General features: G+C 42.6%; 1 protein-coding gene across 3 annotated transcripts in view; it reads right to left on the bottom strand.

Moving 5' to 3' along the window:
- Positions 1-20,112, bottom strand: part of filip1b (filamin A interacting protein 1b) — a 99,011-nt gene that overhangs the window by 34,390 nt on the left and 44,509 nt on the right. For all 3 annotated transcript variants that reach the window (XM_084315200.1, XM_084315199.1, XM_084315198.1), the window contains exons 2-3: positions 8,141-8,416; positions 326-499 (exon numbers count right to left, since the gene is read on the bottom strand). In XM_084315200.1, coding sequence (XP_084171326.1) covers positions 326-499; positions 8,141-8,410 — 444 coding nt within the window. In that variant the 5' untranslated portion in view covers positions 8,411-8,416. The remainder of the gene's footprint in view (positions 1-325; positions 500-8,140; positions 8,417-20,112) is intronic.

Genomic DNA, 20,112 nt, shown 5'->3' with positions numbered 1-20,112 from the left:
TAGGTAAGCCGTAAGCGTATATTGTGCGTGTGAACGTTGACGTGAACGTGCGGCGTGGTAAACGAAACATTGACGTCGTCAATTTTTTTTTATTCTTTTTTTTACAGTACCGAAATGTGGCACCGACGGATCTCACGTGAATCGGTACTCGGTAGTACCGACGTGATTCGGTAGGTACCTTTAAAAGTACCCAATTCGGTACCCATCCCTAGCCCCTTTTGTGACTGCGTGTCACAAAAGGGGCTAACCCATCCCAAGCTTAGCTCCATCATTCACAACCAGCATTGACTATGCAGCGACTTGTCCACGGTGCCACTACTCACACCTCTGCCATGGGCCCCTGGTACACGTCGTCAGTGTTCGGCGTGCTGTTGGTGAGGAGCCTGTCTCTCTGCAGGGCCTGGAGCGGTTTAGAGTGCGCGGCGGAGCCGTAGTGAGCCTCCAGGACTTCTGGCCGCGTACGGTCTGACTTCATCATGTGAATGATGTCCTCTCTCGCCTAGTGACCACATGGGAGCAACGGGAAGATATTTACACTTCAGTGAGTTACTTGCTAAGTCTGGCTTACCCAACATTGGGCTTGGGACCCCGTGTGGTGTCCACTGAGATAAAAATGGGGTCCCAGAGGAAGAATTTTATTAACTGTAATAATATTTCATTTTTTATTTCTAAATTATAAACCGTCGGCAACGGCTTGTGGACCACACAATAGCCACTGTGCAAACCATACGTGCAGTATAATATGGCAGGCATCATTTTCATGCGCATTTCCAATATTTGGGGTCTGACCTCGATCCAAGGCCACCTGCCTGCCAAAAAGGTTTTGAACCCACACTGTATAATAATTACAGTACGAGTGTCATCATACCTCAGCTAACAACATATACAACAATACAATAGATACGTTATATATCTCAATTAATGTGTTTATTCTAGTTATATCTTTCATCATTTCTTTTTACTTTAGTCATTATACTAGATACTACGGTATGACTAGATGTAGGGGTGAAATACCTCTTGATAATATAAATACCATCAGGCATCCCTATTATTTAGGTAATTATTGCGAGGAAAAAATTACATTCCTGTCAGGCTGTCAATATAATTATCTTCATGTGAGAATGCGAGATGCTTCCAGCTGCAGACCTGAAGACCAGCGCTTACAAGCCCCGCACATACAAGCACCGCACATAGCAACCCCTCGCTTCCATTGGCTGATTTTGGTGACGTGATTTTTGCACGTTGCACTGCGGGATTGATTGATTGATTGATTGAAAACTTTATGGTGACGTGATTTTGTGTCACGTTGCACGTTGCACTGCGGGATTGATTGATTGATTGATTGAAAACTTTATTAACAGATTGCCGTATGATTTGGGTCACGTTGCACTGCGGGATTGATTGATTGATTGATTCATTGATTCATTGATTGATTGATTGATTGATTGAAAACTTTATTAACAGATTGATTGATTGATTGAAAACTTTATTAACAGATTGCAGAATGGGTACAGTGACCGATTGATTGATTGATTGATTGATTTATTGATTGATTGATTTATTGATTGATTGATTGAAAACTTTATTAACAGATTGCAGAATGGGTACAGTGACCGATTGATTGATTGATTGATTGATTTATTGATTGATTGATTTATTGATTGATTGATTGAAAACTTTATTAACAGATTGCAGAATGCAGTACAGCTCAATACACACAATTGTTAAGGGGATGCAGACCATGCAGTACTGTTACATTTGTGACATACAGTAAATATATACAAGGGGGAGGGAACTGTACATTTATGATGAATTGAAAATGGGGGACCCTGATGTAAACAAGACGGAAGTCTTTCTCTGGTCTGCATCCCCTTAACAATTGTGTGTATTGAGCTGTACTGCAGATATATTTCAATTGCCTTACTTATTTACATAAGTATTATAGGCCTACAGCAGTATTGTACAGACAGTCTGTGTGAAGTCTGTGTGGTTATCCAGCTGCACAAAGGCAGAGCAAGAGGCTCTACAGAGGGTGGTGAAGGCGGCAGGCAGGATTGTCGGGACTCCTCTATCAAACATCACCTCCGTCTTCACCTCCCGCTGCCTCCACCGCTCCAAGTGTATCATCAAGGACCAGTCTCACCCAGCACATCACCTCTTTCAGCTCCTTCCCTCAGGGAGGAGATACCGGTCCATACATGCCAAGAGTTAAAGATTTAAGAACAGCTTTTTCCCCCAAGCAGTCAGACTGTTAAACGCTCATTGACTGTCCCCTCACGTGCACCATGCACTTACCTGGACTTGATAATCACTGTTACCACTCATCATGCACTTTATTTAAAATATTCTGTTATGTACAGTGTTATATGTGTTTCATGTATGTATATATTGTACTACGGTCTGTGGGAGCTCCCCTGAAATTTCACTCACGGTCATATAAGAGTTTTAATGTAGACGGTTTTATTAATGAAATGTTGGGTATAAACTGGGAGGAGGTATGTTGTGAGGATGACCCAGAGGTTGCACTGGACTTATTTATGTCAGAAACAAATCAGCCCCATGGATAGATAGTAGCTTTTAATGAATTTTAATGAATGAGAGAGACATACTGTAGCCAAAAAAGCATCAGTGTGTTCCAGTTCTGCAGATGACAGACAAAAGTACCGTTCCTTACGTAATCAAGTCACAAAGTTAAATAAGGTGAGAAAAAGGGAATATTTTAAACCATGGTTATATGATGTGAGAAATGATGGTAAAAATCTATGGAATGTTTTAAATCAAATTATGGGTAGAAAATCCAATGTCTGTACACCTTTTGTTGAGTCATATGGAATTGTCCTAACCAAACCATGTGATATTGCCAACCATTTTAATGATTTTTATGCAAGTAAGATATCTCAGCTCAGGCAGGGAATGCACATCTCAAACAATACAAAATCAAATGACATAATTAAGAATATCATAATGAAAGATAAAGGGTGTACATTTGATTTTCAACAGGTTGAGGTTAGTGATATTGAAAGGTTACTCCAGGCTCTACCTGACAGCAAGTTAGCTGGCACAGACAACTTGGATAGTAAATTATTGAGAATTACTGCTACGATCATAGCAAGTCCAGTGTCATATTATTAATAGATGTATACAAGTGGGACTATGTCCAAAGATATGGAAGGAGGCTAAGGTTACTCCTTTACCCAAAGACTCCAAATCAGTTTTTAATGAGGGCAACTCCAGACCTAATATAGAAAATGTAATGTACATATACGTTGTATACATCTATTAATAATATGACACTGGACTTGCTATGATCGTAGCAGTAATTCTCAATAATTTACTATCCAAGTTGTCTGTGCCAGCTAACTTGCTGTCAGGTAGAGCCTGGAGTAACCTTTCAATATCACTAACCTCAACCTGTTGAAAATCAAATGTACACCCTTTATCTTTCATTATGATATTCTTAATTATGTCATTTGATTTTGTATTGTTTGAGATGTGCATTCCCTGCCTGAGCTGAGATATCTTACTTGCATAAAAATCATTAAAATGGTTGGCAATATCACATGGTTTGGTTAGGACAATTCCATATGACTCAACAAAAGGTGTACAGACATTGGATTTTCTACCCATAATTTGATTTAAAACATTCCATAGATTTTTACCATCATTTCTCACATCATATAACCATGGTTTAAAATATTCCCTTTTTCTCACCTTATTTAACTTTGTGACTTGATTACGTAAGGAACGGTACTTTTGTCTGTCATCTGCAGAACTGGAACACACTGATGCTTTTTTGGCTACAGTATGTCTCTCTCATTCATTAAAATTCATTAAAAGCTACTATCTATCCATGGGGCTGATTTGTTTCTGACATAAATAAGTCCAGTGCAACCTCTGGGTCATCCTCACAACATACCTCCTCCCAGTTTATACCCAACATTTCATTAATAAAACCGTCTACATTAAAACTCTTATATGACCGTGAGTGAAATTTCAGGGGAGCTCCCACAGACCGTAGTACAATATATACATACATGAAACACATATAACACTGTACATAACAGAATATTTTAAATAAAGTGCATGATGAGTGGTAACAGTGATTATCAAGTCCAGGTAAGTGCATGGTGCACGTGAGGGGACAGTCAATGAGCGTTTAACAGTCTGACTGCTTGGGGGAAAAAGCTGTTCTTAAATCTTTAACTCTTGGCATGTATGGACCGGTATCTCCTCCCTGAGGGAAGGAGCTGAAAGAGGTGATGTGCTGGGTGAGACTGGTCCTTGATGATACACTTGGAGCGGTGGAGGCAGCGGGAGGTGAAGACGGAGGTGATGTTTGATAGAGGAGTCCCGACAATCCTGCCTGCCGCCTTCACCACCCTCTGTAGAGCCTCTTGCTCTGCCTTTGTGCAGCTGGATAACCACACAGACTTCACACAGACTGTCTGTACAATACTGCTGTAGGCCTATAATACTTATGTAAATAAGTAAGGCAATTGAAATATATCTGCAGTACAGCTCAATACACACAATTGTTAAGGGGATGCAGACCAGAGAAAGACTTCCGTCTTGTTTACATCAGGGTCCCCCATTTTCAATTCATCATAAATGTACAGTTCCCTCCCCCTTGTATATATTTACTGTATGTCACAAATGTAACAGTACTGCATGGTCTGCATCCCCTTAACAATTGTGTGTATTGAGCTGTACTGCATTCTGCAATCTGTTAATAAAGTTTTCAATCAATCAATCAATAAATCAATCAATCAATAAATCAATCAATCAATCAATCAATCGGTCACTGTACCCATTCTGCAATCTGTTAATAAAGTTTTCAATCAATCAATCAATAAATCAATCAATCAATAAATCAATCAATCAATCAATCAATCGGTCACTGTACCCATTCTGCAATCTGTTAATAAAGTTTTCAATCAATCAATCAATCAATCAATCAATCAATCAATCGGTCAGGTCACGTGTACCCATTCTACAATCTGTTAATAAAGTTTTCAATCAATCAATCAATCTGTTAATAAAGTTTTCAATCAATCAATCAATCAATCAATGAATCAATGAATCAATCAATCAATCAATCCCGCAGTGCAACGTGACCCAAATCATACGGCAATCTGTTAATAAAGTTTTCAATCAATCAATCAATCAATCCCGCAGTGCAACGTGCAACGTGACACAAAATCACGTCACCATAAAGTTTTCAATCAATCAATCAATCCCGCAGTGCAACGTGCAAAAATCACGTCACCAAAATCAGCCAATGGAAGCGAGGGGTTGCTATGTGCGGTGCTTGTATGTGCGGGGCTTGTAAGCGCTGGTCTTCAGGTCTGCAGGTGGATACTATTGGAGAATGCTGTTCTCTTGAATAGCCCGACGACTGCATAATGACCACTAGGTGGGGTAAGTATGAAGAACTGAGGGCACAACTGCTTCCTCCAGGCTCACCCACCAGAGGGTGCTGTAGAGTTCTCCTCAAGCCTGCTGAATATCTCCTTTCATACAACAAATTCTCATAACACAAATTCCTGCATAGAGATGGGGGTCACCACAAGACCTCTCTCTTTATCCCAGACGTCAATGTTTAACGGGGGACACAAGACCTCTCTTTATCCCAGACGTCAGTGGTTAACGGGGGACACAAGACCTCTCTTTATCCCAGATGTCAATCGTTAATAGAGCTGAAGCACTGGCATTATCACAGACTCTTAAGACCGCATCGTCATAACACCGTTTTGCAATCTAGGCCAATTTTATTCTGTGTTTGTCATGTGTTGTTTGTTGTTTCAGAGGTGTGATTAATATAACCATGCTCGAGTCCAAAGTCAGTCTCAAGTCATGAGGCACAAGTCTCAGGTCAAGTCCCAAATTAATTGATGTCAAGTCTCCAGTCAAGTTCCAAGTCTAAATGCAGAACACCAAATCAATGAGGAAAAAGTCAAGTCTGTCTTATCAATTTATCAAGTAGAAAAACAGTCAATGCACTTGAAGCACTTTGGGCTGCAATTCTTGGATGAAAGGTGCTATACAAATAAAGTGTATTATTATTAATGCAATATCCCTTCAATAGTGTCTCTCGTCTCCATTTTTACAATTGAAATGATAACATGAGACAATTCTACAAAAGTAAGAATATCTTGCATGCAAATACATTTTTTAAGTCATTACAACAAGTCAAAGGCTCAAGTCACAGGAGTGTCCAAGTCAAGTCCCAGGGACGTCCCCCATATGTCTCAAGTCTCACGTCATCGAATCGAGTCGTGAATCGAGGCAAAGTCCAGTCTCTGCGTCGTTTGACTCAAAACTCCCGCGTGGACGTTGATTTCATAAACAACGTTTCCTTCATGACTTGTAGCTGACGTGCGGCCCCATGCTGGGTGTCAGTCCCAGCACCCAGTGGAAAGTATTCAACACACCCAAACAAATCAGTTGGATGGAAATAGAGACGAGGCTGCTGGACTGTTGACAACATCCACCCCTCGCCCCCACCTGCCCCCAGAGAGGTGTTTATAAATGGATTAGAAAATTATTATCAGACTTAGCACCATGTGTGATTTGTTTCCTGTCAGAGGGTTGGGAGGGTTGTTTTCAAAACACACAATCCATCTCCTATCGTCCTCTGCAACCATAACTAACCATTATTTCAAGTTTGTGTAACTAAATAATGGTGTCTTTTTGCCTTTTCAAATATGTTGCTGAATAAGCCAGAAAAATAATCCATTTATCAGATTACAGATATTTATATAAGCATGCTTTTTTCCCTTTCAGTAATGATAATGGAATAATAAGAAATATATAAAGACAAAGATCCCTATGTACACAGATTCGGTCAGGGACATTACAGATTTAATGCCACCCCAGGGGAGGACAGACTGTGTTTGGTGTGTGAGCTAGGGGAAATGAGGAATGAGGTCAATCTCTTTTACTGTCCTGTCTACGAGGACGTAAGGGAAGTACCTTTTAGTAAAATGTCCTCCATTTATATAGATTTTCTTGAGCTGGATGAATATGAAAAACTTGAGTTGTGCTTCAGGAAGGGAACTTTTTTTTGTAGCAGATTTTATTTGGCAAGCTCGGGAGAGAAGGCAGAATACTTTCTTGAAGACCGAGCTGTAATCTGTATTTATGTAATCTGTATTTAGATAATTAAATGGAATGTGTAAAGTAATAATGGAACATTGCAACAGTCCTTTTGGTGTCTTATAAACCCATGAGGTTTGGGCACTTTCTGTGCATGACGTGAAAATAAAAGAATCAATCAATCAAAAAAAGAAAATTATACATATCAGATTACTGAAATTCTGGCTTGCTTCCCCCAAGCCACTCTTTTTCCAGTCTGTGAGGCACTGCTGGGTCGGGGCAGGATGAAGAGGCAGTGATGATGGTCGTTGAGAGTTACTGGCAGTGGTGAGTCAGAGTGAGTTTGAGGGTCACGGTAGCATGTCAACCCTAACAGTGCAGGCTGACGCGCTGCTTGTCAAATAGGAACCCAAAGTCCTAACCACAATGTTCAAAGAGCAGAGTTCAAGGCGGCTGGGTGGCGTAGCGGAGATTGCGCTCGTCACCAATGCAAGAGACTCCGGTATCGAATCCCAGTCTCAGCATTGCCTTCGGCTTGGGCCGGCCGTCGTACTGGCTCATTTGGCAGAGTCAGCGGGTGGAAGTCGATGGGTGGGGATTGGACGTTGTGGACAGCGACCCCTACAGGTCACTTGGGAGACGCCTGCACAGCAGAGACAGGAAGTGGCGAGGGTAGTGTGAGCCTCCCACACGTTACACCTCGCCAATGAGAGTCCGCGCTGGCAGGCGAAAAGATGTGACAGGCTGCCTCCTCGTGTGCCGGAGGGAACACGTGATGCAAGGCTTCTATCCTCTCTACAACCGACCAGTGGGGGGCATAGTCGAGCAACGTTCAAGACAGGGGAGGGGAGAATTGGATACACAAAATTGGGATGGGAGAAAAATTGAAAATAAGGAGAAAAAGAGCAGAGTTCATTATTCACAAAGCCATCTCAGAGCGGGAGTCAGCTTCAGTTAGTTTAAATAATGAGGACAACTGTTCCTGGTCACTGACCCCAGATCAGCTCTTTTTCTATAGGGAGCGTTGTATGTGTACTATTCTCACCTGGACCTCTCCCTCCATCACTCCCAGTAGATGTAAAAGGTTGTTCTTGGAGAGGTCTAGCGACCTGGCTCTTTTGCCCTCTGACTGTCTCTGGGGTTTCCTCATTGTCCCCGACACCGCTGTCCTCCCCTCCTTGTCCTCCCGCTGGACTTTCATTTTCCTTTTCATGAGCTCCGGGGGCGTGTTCTCCTCCTCCTTGATTAAAGCTTTAGTGGATATGATTTGCCCGCCGTCCGGACCTTCCATGGCGCTGCTGCTCCTGGACCTCATTTTCACCTGCGTAATGGAAATGACAAAATTGACTGAGAGTTCATGCCCCAAAACGCACTGTATTTTCGATACAATTTCCAAAGTAATGGCTCAGTGTGGCACTTGACTTTGTCTATTTATATCCTGAGAGAATATCAGTGTCCCCACTGGTCCTTGTACAACAAGGTAATATTGTGTTCAAAATACAAAGTCATCTCCAGTATGTTACATTATTAACTCTGATTAGAGACCCATTCAGTGGACAGGATGGCAAGTAGCGCTGAGATAAGATGAAATTGCACACATTCTGTACAATGTTTGGCTATACACAGTATGTGTTTTGTGCATTGCAGGCTGTTCCACAAACAGGGACCAAAGGAGATTAAGAGAGTGGATGTTTCCTTAGACACACTTTAGTAAGACCTTTAATCAGTGACAGAAACGTTGTATATTCATGAAGTATCCCCTGGGATCTCACATAGGCTCTGGTCTCTAGACTGAAATTATGTAATTATTGCTTCAAGGGTAAGAATGTTGAACTCCTAGCCCTGCTTCCCACTTACCACTGATGATGTCGTCGAGAGCCCTTTCTCAGCACAATCCATGCTGTTCTTCATCGTCAATAGCCGCAGCTCTGGCCAGTTTGCAGCCTAAACGAATGCAAAGCCAGTGGAGCCAAGTGTCAGTCTGTACAAGCCCTGAAATAAATGGTGAAACTTACTCCACAGTTCACCCAAAGTAGGTTTCAGTGTTTATTTCAGGGCTTGTAAAGACTGTGGACCCATTGACTTTGCATTTGTTTTGTGGATAATAGTGGGATCGCAGTATGAAGAACAGCATGGATTATGCTGAGAAGGGACTCTACCAATCAAGTAGGAAATAGGGCTAGGGGTCCAAAATTCTGAACTTACCCTTTAACCTTATGCTGACCCTTTCCTGTTCCCCCTCGCCGTGCCTGATTGTGATTAGGTACCGAGCCCGACTGTGGAAACTAGAATGATAACGGTGTTTCATGGGGATTTTCATTAACATTGGAGTTATGTGCAGGTCTAGTGGTGGTATTAACTGTATTACTGTAAACAATTAGAATAATTAGGATAAGGTGCAATATACTGTAAATCCACTCCATTCCAGTATGTGTGTAGCATTCAAGTGTATGGTAGCCAGGGTCTGCAGACTGCAGAATCCAATCATTATTTATTTATTATTATTCATTTGTTTGAACCTTTATTTACCCAGTGTAGGTTTGCTGAGCACCGATGCTCTTTTTCAGCTACGCCCTGCTTCACATTCACACAGTTCCATTCACACCTGGGAGCTGCCCAGTACAACCACAGTCTGACACCGTTGGCCACTGAGCAACTCCACTGGAGCAGTTGGGGGTTAAGGGCCTGCCAAGGGCACTTCAGCGGTTGGTGTTAAGGGTATGGGAGAGAGTTATTAATTCACTTCCCTAGCCCAGACTTTTCCTGCCGGTCCGGGGGATCGAACCGGCGACCGTCGAGTCACAAACCCGCTTCTCTAACCTTTAGGCCACCGCTGCCCCATCATAGGCCTGATTGTCTGGAAAGAGATACTGCTTGGGCAGTTTGTTCATTCTATGCTTGCCATAATCCAGGACTGGGAACACTATGACAGTCAAGAGGAGCATCCATGCTCAGTGCCAACTCAGGGCCACTGTTTCCATAGTCATACAGTATAGAGCCATGGTCACCATCATACCACACCATGGGACTCATGCTTAGCCACCTTTGGATATTGATTAAAAAAAAACATGCCTCTCTTCCTCTGCCTCTACTTCTCTCTCTCTTTCTCTCTCTACCGTATGTGTTGTGTGACAGTAATGAGATCCCATGGGAAGAGGCATCATTACTTCCATATCTCAATTAGAAAATGTTGTGGAAATGAGACCTGTCAAACACCTGTCTTATTTACTATCTATATTAATTGTATTGTCTCATCTCTGAACAGTTGTCAAGTTCATCTTTACACGGATAACACTATTGTCTATTGTATTGCTGATTCTGTGAAACTGTAACTCTGCAACTTTCTTTTAATGCTTTACTAGATGTACTTGTTAGTCTCAAACTAGTGCTTAAATGTAAGACTAAATGTATGGTGTTTTCTGAAGCCAAACATTTTCACAATGACTTGCTGACTTGCATATTTATACTTTGAGTGGGTCTGACATTGGCTTGATGAAAAATGTACATTTAAATATCATTGGACATTCTTGCCAATAAACTGCGGCAAAAGATTGGCTTCTTGTATAGGAATAGAGCCAGCTTCCCTATGATTAGCAGAAAGAGAGTCTTTTGAAGCAGTTTTCCTGTCTGTGTTGAGCTATGGAGATGTAATTATGTCCGTGGAAGGCAGAGCCTGTCCGAGGACAGTATACATTTGGTAGCATATGTGTGTGGGTGGGTCGGTGTGTGAATCCATGCAATCTCTCGCAAAAAATTATGGGGCCGATCAGCCTGTGCTTTGGTGCAGAAATTTACAGAAGGATGAGTGTGTGGGAATATGTTTCACATCAGGCTAAACAGTATTTTCTGGGAATTAATTTCCAGCATTCTCCATTGACTTCCATGTAGTCCTTCATGTAGTTGTGGTTCACCTTTTTACAGACAAAGAGCAACAACAATGGTTTCAAATGGGCGGCTACGTGGTGCAGTGGGCAAGGCGTTCACCACGAATACTGGAGATGCTGGGTTCGCCTGTTCGAGCCCAGCGCTCCACATTGCTTTCAGTTTAGCTGGTCGTCCGTACTAATACACATTGGCAGTATTAGGGGGTGGGAAACTGATGGGTGGGGATCGGGCGTTGTGGACAGCGACTCCTACAGGTCGGTTGGTGCGCCTGCGCAGTAGAATCAGGAAGCGGCGCCCCTCCAAAGCGCAGACCCCTGACGCTGAAAGATCGCGCCGCGCAGGTGAAAAGATGCGACTGCTGTTAGAATAGAATAGAATAGAAATACTTTTATTATCCCGTGGGAAATTAGACACTGCAAATCGCTCAACATTTAAACATTTAGACAGGACAGGTCACAATTTAGAATGATAACAAATCAAATCAAGTTGCCTAGGATAAGAGTAGAGTAAAATAAAATAGGATAAAATGAAATGAAATAAAATATACAAAAATAAATACAGTAAGAATATGAGAGCATGGGGCAAACAATTTGGTCAATATAATTATAATTTACATCTAACTAATGAAATATGAAATATATATTCCAGTATTCACAGTGTCACAAGGTGCAGTATGCTTTAGGTAGTGTATTGTCCTCCTTGGGTTCCAATAAGACCTAGATCTATGTCTGGCAGCCGTCGCTGCCCCCTGTTGTGGAGCCTGAAGGCCGCTAGTCGCGTCCTCCTGCCACTAATGAGCTGCCGCTCTGTGCTCAGTGATGCAGTGAGGCACAGTTAGGCCTGCCGCAATAAGCAATAAATCGATTAATTGCCGCGATAATTAAAATTAATGCAATGATTTTGACGGGCGCGATTAATTGCTATTTGCGCGTTTGTTTTAATGAGGCGGAACCAGTGCCCCTTGTCAGTCACTGTCCGTGTTGGGAGGCGGGCCGCTGGCTTTACTACTACAGAGCACAGCACAGGAGCTCCGTGGGGCAACGCCACATAGCTTAACTACATTTCTCAATAGTGTTGCTCCTTTTAACCAAGTAGCGTTATTTGTAGTGTAACGTTAGCTGTTACATGCATCATTGTTTACAATGAACGGGTGGGGCTAGTCAAAGGACTGGACACGGGGACAAGTTAAACATGAATTAATTTATTATAACAGGTAATCGAGTTGCGCTCCCGTGCCTACGCACCACAGCTATTCTATTATATACTGCTTTGACGCTTCCTCCTCATCGTTGATTGCCTGTAGTAGCTGCATCTAACGTTAGTAGCTAACGTTAAAACTAACCTAAAGTTAGTTGTTCACCAACAATCTCAACATTTGTTTTATCATTAGCTCAAAAACACAGAACCGGACGAGACAAGTTGTCGACTCATAGGTTCTGCTAGGATAATCACAACAATACTTCTGGTCCGGTCGGTGGGCTTCAAAATAAAAGTCTAAAACACCGGAAAAGACGGAGCGGTGGGCTTCAAAATAAAAGTTTTGGGAAATGAATTTCTCCAAAAAAAAATGCTCTAACCGGTCGCAATAATATCGCTTATCGCGATATTTTCGGGGGCAATTAATCGCCCAGCAAAATGTGTTATCGTGGCAGGCCTAGGCACAGTGATGCATTATATAGTCTGATGGCTGTTGGAATGAAGGACTTCCTGTGCCGTTCAGTGCTGCATTTGGGTAGTGTGAGCCTAGCACTGAACATGCTCCTCCTGTCAGCCAAGTCTGTGTATAGTGGGTGGGTGGGGTTTTCCCTGATGTCCTGGAGCTTAGCGAGGCTCCTCCTCTCCGCCACCCTCGCTAGAGAGTCCAGCTCCACCCCAACCACGCTGCTGGCCTTCCTGACCAGCTTATCCAGCCTGGTTGTGTCCACTGCTCTCAGTCCGCTGCCCCAGCAGGTCACAGCGTACAAGAAGGCGCCCGCCACCACCGACTCATAGAACATCCTCAACATCCTTGTACAGACATTGAAGGATCTCAGCCTTCTGAGGAAGTAGAGTCGGCTCTGGCCCTTCTTGTACAGTGCTTCTGCATGTTTTGACCCGTTCAGTTTGTTGTCGATGTGCACACCGAGGTATTTGTACACCTCAACCATGTCCACATCAACTCCCCTGATGGAAACGGGGGTCACAGGTGCACTCCTCCTCCTCCCCAGCTCCACAACCAGTTCCTTGGTCTTCGCCACATTTAGCTGCAGGTGGTTTTTATCGCACCATGTGACAAAGTCCACTACCAGTTCCCGGTATTCCCTCTCGTCACCGTCCTTTATACATCCCACTATCGCAGAGTCATCAGAAAACTTCTGAAGGTGGCAGGACTCTGACCGATAGTGGAAGTCGTTGGTGTAGACAGTGAAGAGGAAGGGAGAGAGGACTGTCCCCTGCGGGGCCCCGGTGTTGCTGACCAGTCTGTCTGACACACAGCTCCGTAGGCGCACGTACTGTGGTCTTCCCGTCAGATAGTCCACAACCCAGGACACCAGGGGGGCCTCTACTTGCATCGCCTCCAACTTCTCACCCAGCAGCCCAGGCCTTATGGTATCAAAAGCACTGGAGAAGTCAAAGAACATGATTCTCACAGTGTTCCCCGGCTTGTCTAGGTGAGTGTAGGCTCGGTTCAGCAGGTAGATGACAGCATCCTCTACCCCCAGTCTGGGCTGGTAGGCGAGTATCGGAGGGGACTCGTGCTATGTATGACTTAGTCCACATTGCAGCCGGCTTGTGGGAGGCAAGAAACAGTGTTCGAGACAGGGGAGGCTTGAATTGGATGATGTGAAATTGGGATGGGAGAAAAATAGAAAATGGGAGAAAAAGTGGATACAAAAAAAACAATGGTTTCAAATGCTGCCACTGAGGCTACTGCAAGGTGCTGTTGCTATAAAGAAGACAGACGCCAGCCAAACTTCGCCTCTATGTTCACTATTTCCTCAGCAACCGAGCAACTGAGCGGTAAACAGATTCCACCATTGGAATCTGCACTAATTGTGTCATAACCAGCTAGTGTTTCAGTCACTCAGTTGCATCTTGAGAAATCATAACATGCTTGACATCCAATTCTTTCTTTAAAATGATCAATTCCAATCACAGACTCTAGCTTCCTGAAACGTAGGGATGGGCAAAACACATAAAATTGCTATTTGATCATCGTCACTGGGAACTTTTTGCGTTATTTCAATTGCTTTGTTGAATAATTTATTTGAACAGAGCAGCATGAAAGATTGCAGACAGACACAGGCACGCGGGAACTATAAAACGGCAGGGGGTGCTGGGGGGTCGCCAGATGAGAAAAAAATAAAATAAAAATGCGGTCAGGCCACTGAACTTAGAAGCAGGCCAGGCCAGTGTTTCTATTTGCACCAGCGCAATAGTTAGATAACCTAGGTGGGGAACAACCAGGAGATCACTGCAACTCACACAAGTTGGAGAACTATCTCTCTCTCTTGCTCTCACACACACACAAAGGGAGCCGCATGTGATTGGTGGAGGCGGGATCCTTACGAAAAACTGCTAATCATTGACACATGCTAGCCTGTAATAATCCCCCCCAGATAAATGTACTTTGCATTTGATATATTGCAAATATATGCCATCACACACACTGGCATTTAAAGGGTTAGAATTATAAAATTAATATGTGGTGTTATGATCAGGGCTGAAGTTGAATAAAATATTGTATTTATCAATTACAAAAAACTGAAAATCCATAAAAATCTGTGTTGTTGCTAATCATACATATGCTAGCCTGTTTTTTAACAATAAGTTGTGATGCCATCACAAACACTGGCATTTAAAGGGTACAAATAAAAAAAATGCCTGCACCAGAATGCAGGAAATTAAGTCTTTGTAACAAAATTCCTGGTGGGGGACCCCCAGACCCCCTGCTTAAAAGGTGGCCTGACTGGGGCTATATTTCCTGGCCTGAATGATTTCCCCAGTCCGGCCCTGGTTAAAAGCCTCCAATGCTTATTAGTGTGTGTGCGTTTGAACGTTTGCATGTTTCAACCATACATTTCCATTTAAAATAATTTTTTTTACCTCCTATAATAGTGGGGGTCGCGGCTCTCTGACACCGTTTTTTTTGGGTCGCGGCCTGAAAAGTTTGGGAACCCCTGGTCTAGCCTGTACCCCCCAGACATGTTGCTGGCCCCGTCAAAACAGTATCCTATCAGCCTCTCCATGGGCAGGTCGAGGCGTAAAAGTATTTTATACACAAAAACAGCGTCTCGGCTGTTGTGTCTGGGCCGGGCATTGTAAAAACCCCAAAAGAAGTTCTGAGCTTCCAAGTTGTCATCGGCTAACTGTATATTACACGAGAATTGTTCTTTTCCAGTGAGTGACATCAGTGGTTCCGTCAGCGCTCAAGCCAAAGATTGGGCTTTTGGATGCTTTGCCTCTAATTTGTCGCTGAATATCATGGGCAAACAGCTGTAAGATTTCGTTTTGGATGTTGTTGGACATCCAGTTGTCTCTCTTTTGGAGCCAATTCTTCAACTCGGGATCAGACTCGGTGCGCACTCTTTCCATCATGAGCTGCCATAACACCCCATCCCTATTTGCATCACCCCTCAGTGGAAGCCCCTGGCGCCCGAGGGGGGGTATAGGGGAACAGACTCAGTTAACTCTTCAATACCTGATGCTGAGGCTGAACCTGTCGTCTCTGTCTCTCTCTGACGTTTATCAGATTTAGTGGGACTGTCACTGGGACCGGCGGGACGTTTCGAAAATAAATCTGATATTTTTATTTTCTGCGAGTGAGACATTCTGTGCTAGCAAAGTCTGACTACTAGCTCAAATCGACTGACTGCGCAAGCACTGTATCACAGTAGCTCAGTGGTTCGTGGCGCGTGGGAAGGGCGGGAGACGGGAGGTGAATACAATTAGTTGTTTCACCTGTCATTCAATCAGTCAGTGACAGTCTGTCATCACTCGAAAATCTACTCGGTTTTACACGTATGATTGTGTACATACAGTAGTGTAATGAATGAATGAAAACTTTATTTAACAGATTGGAGAATGGCTACAATACAGTACGGCTCAATACACACAATATTAAAATGGTGACGTGCTTTGAGCAGGATAAACTTATAATATACAGTGTTACAGTTATACAGTTACAGTATATACAAATATATAAATACTTTCTTTTGCAATAATTGAGAGGGGGTGCTGCAGCACCCCCCGCACCCCCCCCCTTCCCGCGTCCCTGGACAGACACGACACACATGACACAGATCACGAGTCAGACTCTACCTTGCTATGTTGCAGCTCACAGGTGGATGCTTTAGTCCACACAGCTATGGGTCAACTACAGGAGTCACTACCATTGACCTGGGTAGACAGTGAGGGACCCAAAGAGAGACCTGTTCCAAGTGTAAATAGTCCCCATATGTTACATAAAATGTCTATGGTTATCATTATCAACATTCTCAAGGCCCCATAGAAACTATCGTGCACTCATGCCCCTTCCACACGTTTCCAAACTATTCACCAAATTAATCTGTTCTGATTGTATATCAATTATGGACACGTACACATGTGTATGTATTTGTTTGCATGTATCAGGGAGGAATATGCAGAAAGATCAACTGACCTACCGTATCTCAAACCCCACCCTCTTTCCCTGATCCTCCAATCAGATAGGTCAATTCTGATTACCTTATGCAAACAGCTGGCCAATGAAGTCGTTTACAGATATGCTTGGTCATTTGGAAGAGTTTATTCCGTCAATTCGAGAATTGTGGGTGACAAAATGGTTTCAGTTGAATTAAATGAAAATAAACAAAGCTACTATAATAGTGAAATATGGCGCTATTTCTGTTTTGTTTTGATCAAAGGATTTAGCTTTCACAAGCTTTCCATTTGCAGATGATGACGACGGCAGTCGAGCAGACACAACAGAGGGGGGATCCATGACCTTGGAACCACAAGGGACCACAAGGGTCCTTCTGGGGAAGAGAATATGAGGCCATTTGATCTGAACAGGGCCAAAGTTCCTCAAGGTTGAACCTCTGATGAAAGCAGCACTGTGACTCAGGCTGAGAGAATCCTGGCAGCCAAATGGTTAGCAGTCATTTTACCGCTTGTCGCTATTAATAGTTGTTTCAGGGGAGAGGCCAAGCACTCCCACATGTAAAAGACCAAAAAGCGCTATCTTAATTTTGACTGTCAGGTTGATTAAACAGCAGAGTTGTGTTAAGAGGCTACAGTAGAGCCAAGAGTGTAACAATAAGCCCAGGCATAAGCTCTACGTGTTATGTATTGAATAAACAAATGTATTTCTGAAATAGTAATACTGTTTGTTATTCTAGTAAAATGGTGTTATTAAGCTACTAGCCACTCGTTCTGTCTCAAGCTCAGTTTTCAACAACAGTGACTCAAGGTCCTAAAATAGGAACTGACCTATCTGAAACGGCGCCCTCTTTTCTTGATCCTCCACTCACAGACTTTGCTTTCCGAGCAGTAGTTGTGATTGGAGGATCAAGAAAAGAGGGTGGAGTTTGAGATAGGTCAATTGTTCATATTGTTTACAGTTTGTTGATCACATTTTAATAGGGCTATGAAGTTACATATCAAAGGGCTCAAGTCTCCATAGAACACAATTTCCTCATAGCAGCGTGCATGGTGTCAGTCCCCAAAGTGATGGTCATTTTCCTGTTGCCCAATTTCAAGCAGTATTGAGTGGTGATGATGAAGAGCAGATTATTCTTAATGAATTCATTCAGCTTGAAGCTCATATAGTTTGGGGATGAATTTTACAACTGGTAAAAAAAAATTAAATAAATGATATATATATATAATTAACTTTTTAAAATTGTACCGTGAAAAGCTGCCTGAAAAGGTTTGTTGTTGTTTTTGTTGTTTACAATGGCAGAGCCGGGTTTCGTTTACAAACATATACTATTCCAAGAGGAATCTCTCAGTTTACGGTTTGGTTCACAGTGTGTCAATATGATTTCGTTTTGATTCGCGATGACATAAGATCAGTGGTGGAAGAAGTACACGGTTCCTTTACTTAAGTAAAAGTAGAAATACCCAGATAAATACATACTCTGGTAAAAGTAAAACTCCTCTTCTACTTAAGTAAAAGTAGAGAATTTTTTTTTATTTGATTTGAAATCTTTATTTCGAACATGTAAATAAATACAAACAATATAATATCAAAATAAATCATTGATCTCAAGAAATTAAATGGAAAAGGAGTAGGAAGAAGTATACACTTATTTAATCCTACCCCTTTTCCACTACTCAAATGAGTGTACTAATTTAAAACCTTACAAAACAAATATATATATACAGTCCCGGCGCCATGGGCGGGCATTAGGGGGCCGGGCCCGCCCACTGAGTCAGCTGTGCCCACCCTGGGAAAATAAATAAATAAATAAAATAAATAAATCAAAGTCAACTATCCAAATCCTTAGTCGGGGACAGCCCTAGTGGGCACTGATGTCAACAACAACACTACTGAAGCTAGCACGGCACTCTGTGAGAATTCGTTTTCTACCCTCAAGAACGTCTTTACAGAACATCGCCTTAGTATGCTTCATCGACGCAACTAAGGCCAATTTAATTCAGTTGGCATTTGAGAAGGACTTAACAAAAAAGTTCAGGAATGAGTGGAGGGGCAGTGTTTTAAGAAGATTTCACTCTGTCCCCAAACACTGCTTGCCTCTCTACTTATGATGGTGAGTAGCCTGTGGAGGAATTTTGTTTGCTTTTTTATGCACCTTATTTTTGTCAGTTCAGTTCAGTTTGTCAGTGAATTCAGAAGTGTTGAATAAATGGAGACTTTTCAAAGATATAGAATAGAATATAAATTATCCTGAGGGAAATTTGACACTGCAAATCACTCAACATTAAACATTTAGACAGAACAAGTCACAAATAAGAATAACAAAACAAATGGCCTAAGAATAGAATAAAATGAAATAGAATAAAAATAGAATAAAATATACAGTAAATAAATACAGTAAAAATATACTGAAGTCTACAGTAGGTGTAATAATGCACAGTGCTGTTTAAAAAGTAAGAGTCCAGTAAGATGGTAATTGTCACTCTGTGCTCAGTGATGCAGTGAGGCACAGTGATGCATTGTATAGTCTGATGGCTGTCGGAATGAAGGACTTCCTGTGCCGTTCAGTGCTGCATTTAGGTAGTGTGAGCCTATAACATGCTCCTCCTGTCAGCCAAGTCTGTGTATAGTGGGTGGGAGGGGTTTTTCCTGATGGCCTGGAGCTTAGCAAGGTTCCTCCTCTCCGCCACCCTCGCTAGAGTCCAGCTCCACCCCAACCACGCTACTGGCCTTCTTGACCATCTTATCCAGCCTGTTTGTGTCCCCTGCTCTCAGTCCGCTGCCCCAGCACTGCAGGTCTGTTATATATATCCGTTCAGTCTGTTTTTGTATATTTGAAAGTTCTTAAGATAGAGAGAAATTAGATTTTTTAATTGCCTCTCTGCTGTTTAGTTCAGCACCGTGGGCAGTGCCAAGCAAGCCACAGCGCCGCTGTCCCAGCTGAAATGTATAAAAGGGAACCTGTGTTGAAAAACCATTGTGCCCCCCCCCGAGAACATTTTATGCCCCCCCACTAATTTGTTTCTGCAGCCTGGTCTGTATATATATATATTAAGGCTGTCAAAGTTAACGCGATATTAACGCGTTAACTCCCGATTCTATTAACGCCACTATTTTTTTTAACTCAAGATTAACTAAATATTTTTTTTTCTTCTTTTTACTAGACTTCACTAAGGTGTATTATTGATGCTCTCATTGATACTATGTTTGTTTCTGAAGTGTGTGTGTGTGTGTGTGTGTGTGTGTGTGTGTGTGTGTGTGTGTGTGTGTGTGTGTGTGTGTGTGTGTGTGTGTGTGTGTGTGTGTGTGTGTGTGTGTGTGTGTGTGTGTGTGAGAGATAGAGAGAGAGGGGGGTGAGAGAGATGAGGAAGGGGCAAGAGAGAAAGAGAGCTAGAGAGAGTGTGTGTGAGGGAGAGAGGGGGGTGTGTGATTAATCAGTGTGTGTGAATGTAACAAGTTCCTAACGTTTTCTTTCCCCTATTATTTCATGCACACTTTATTCATTGTTTTAA

This window comes from Notolepis coatsorum (genome assembly GCF_963971535.1).
Source record: "Notolepis coatsorum genome assembly, chromosome: 5".
Taxonomy (NCBI): domain Eukaryota; kingdom Metazoa; phylum Chordata; class Actinopteri; order Aulopiformes; family Paralepididae; genus Notolepis; species Notolepis coatsorum.
The sequence above is the reverse complement of the archived record's forward strand: the minus strand, read 5'-3'. Positions and strand labels throughout refer to the sequence as shown.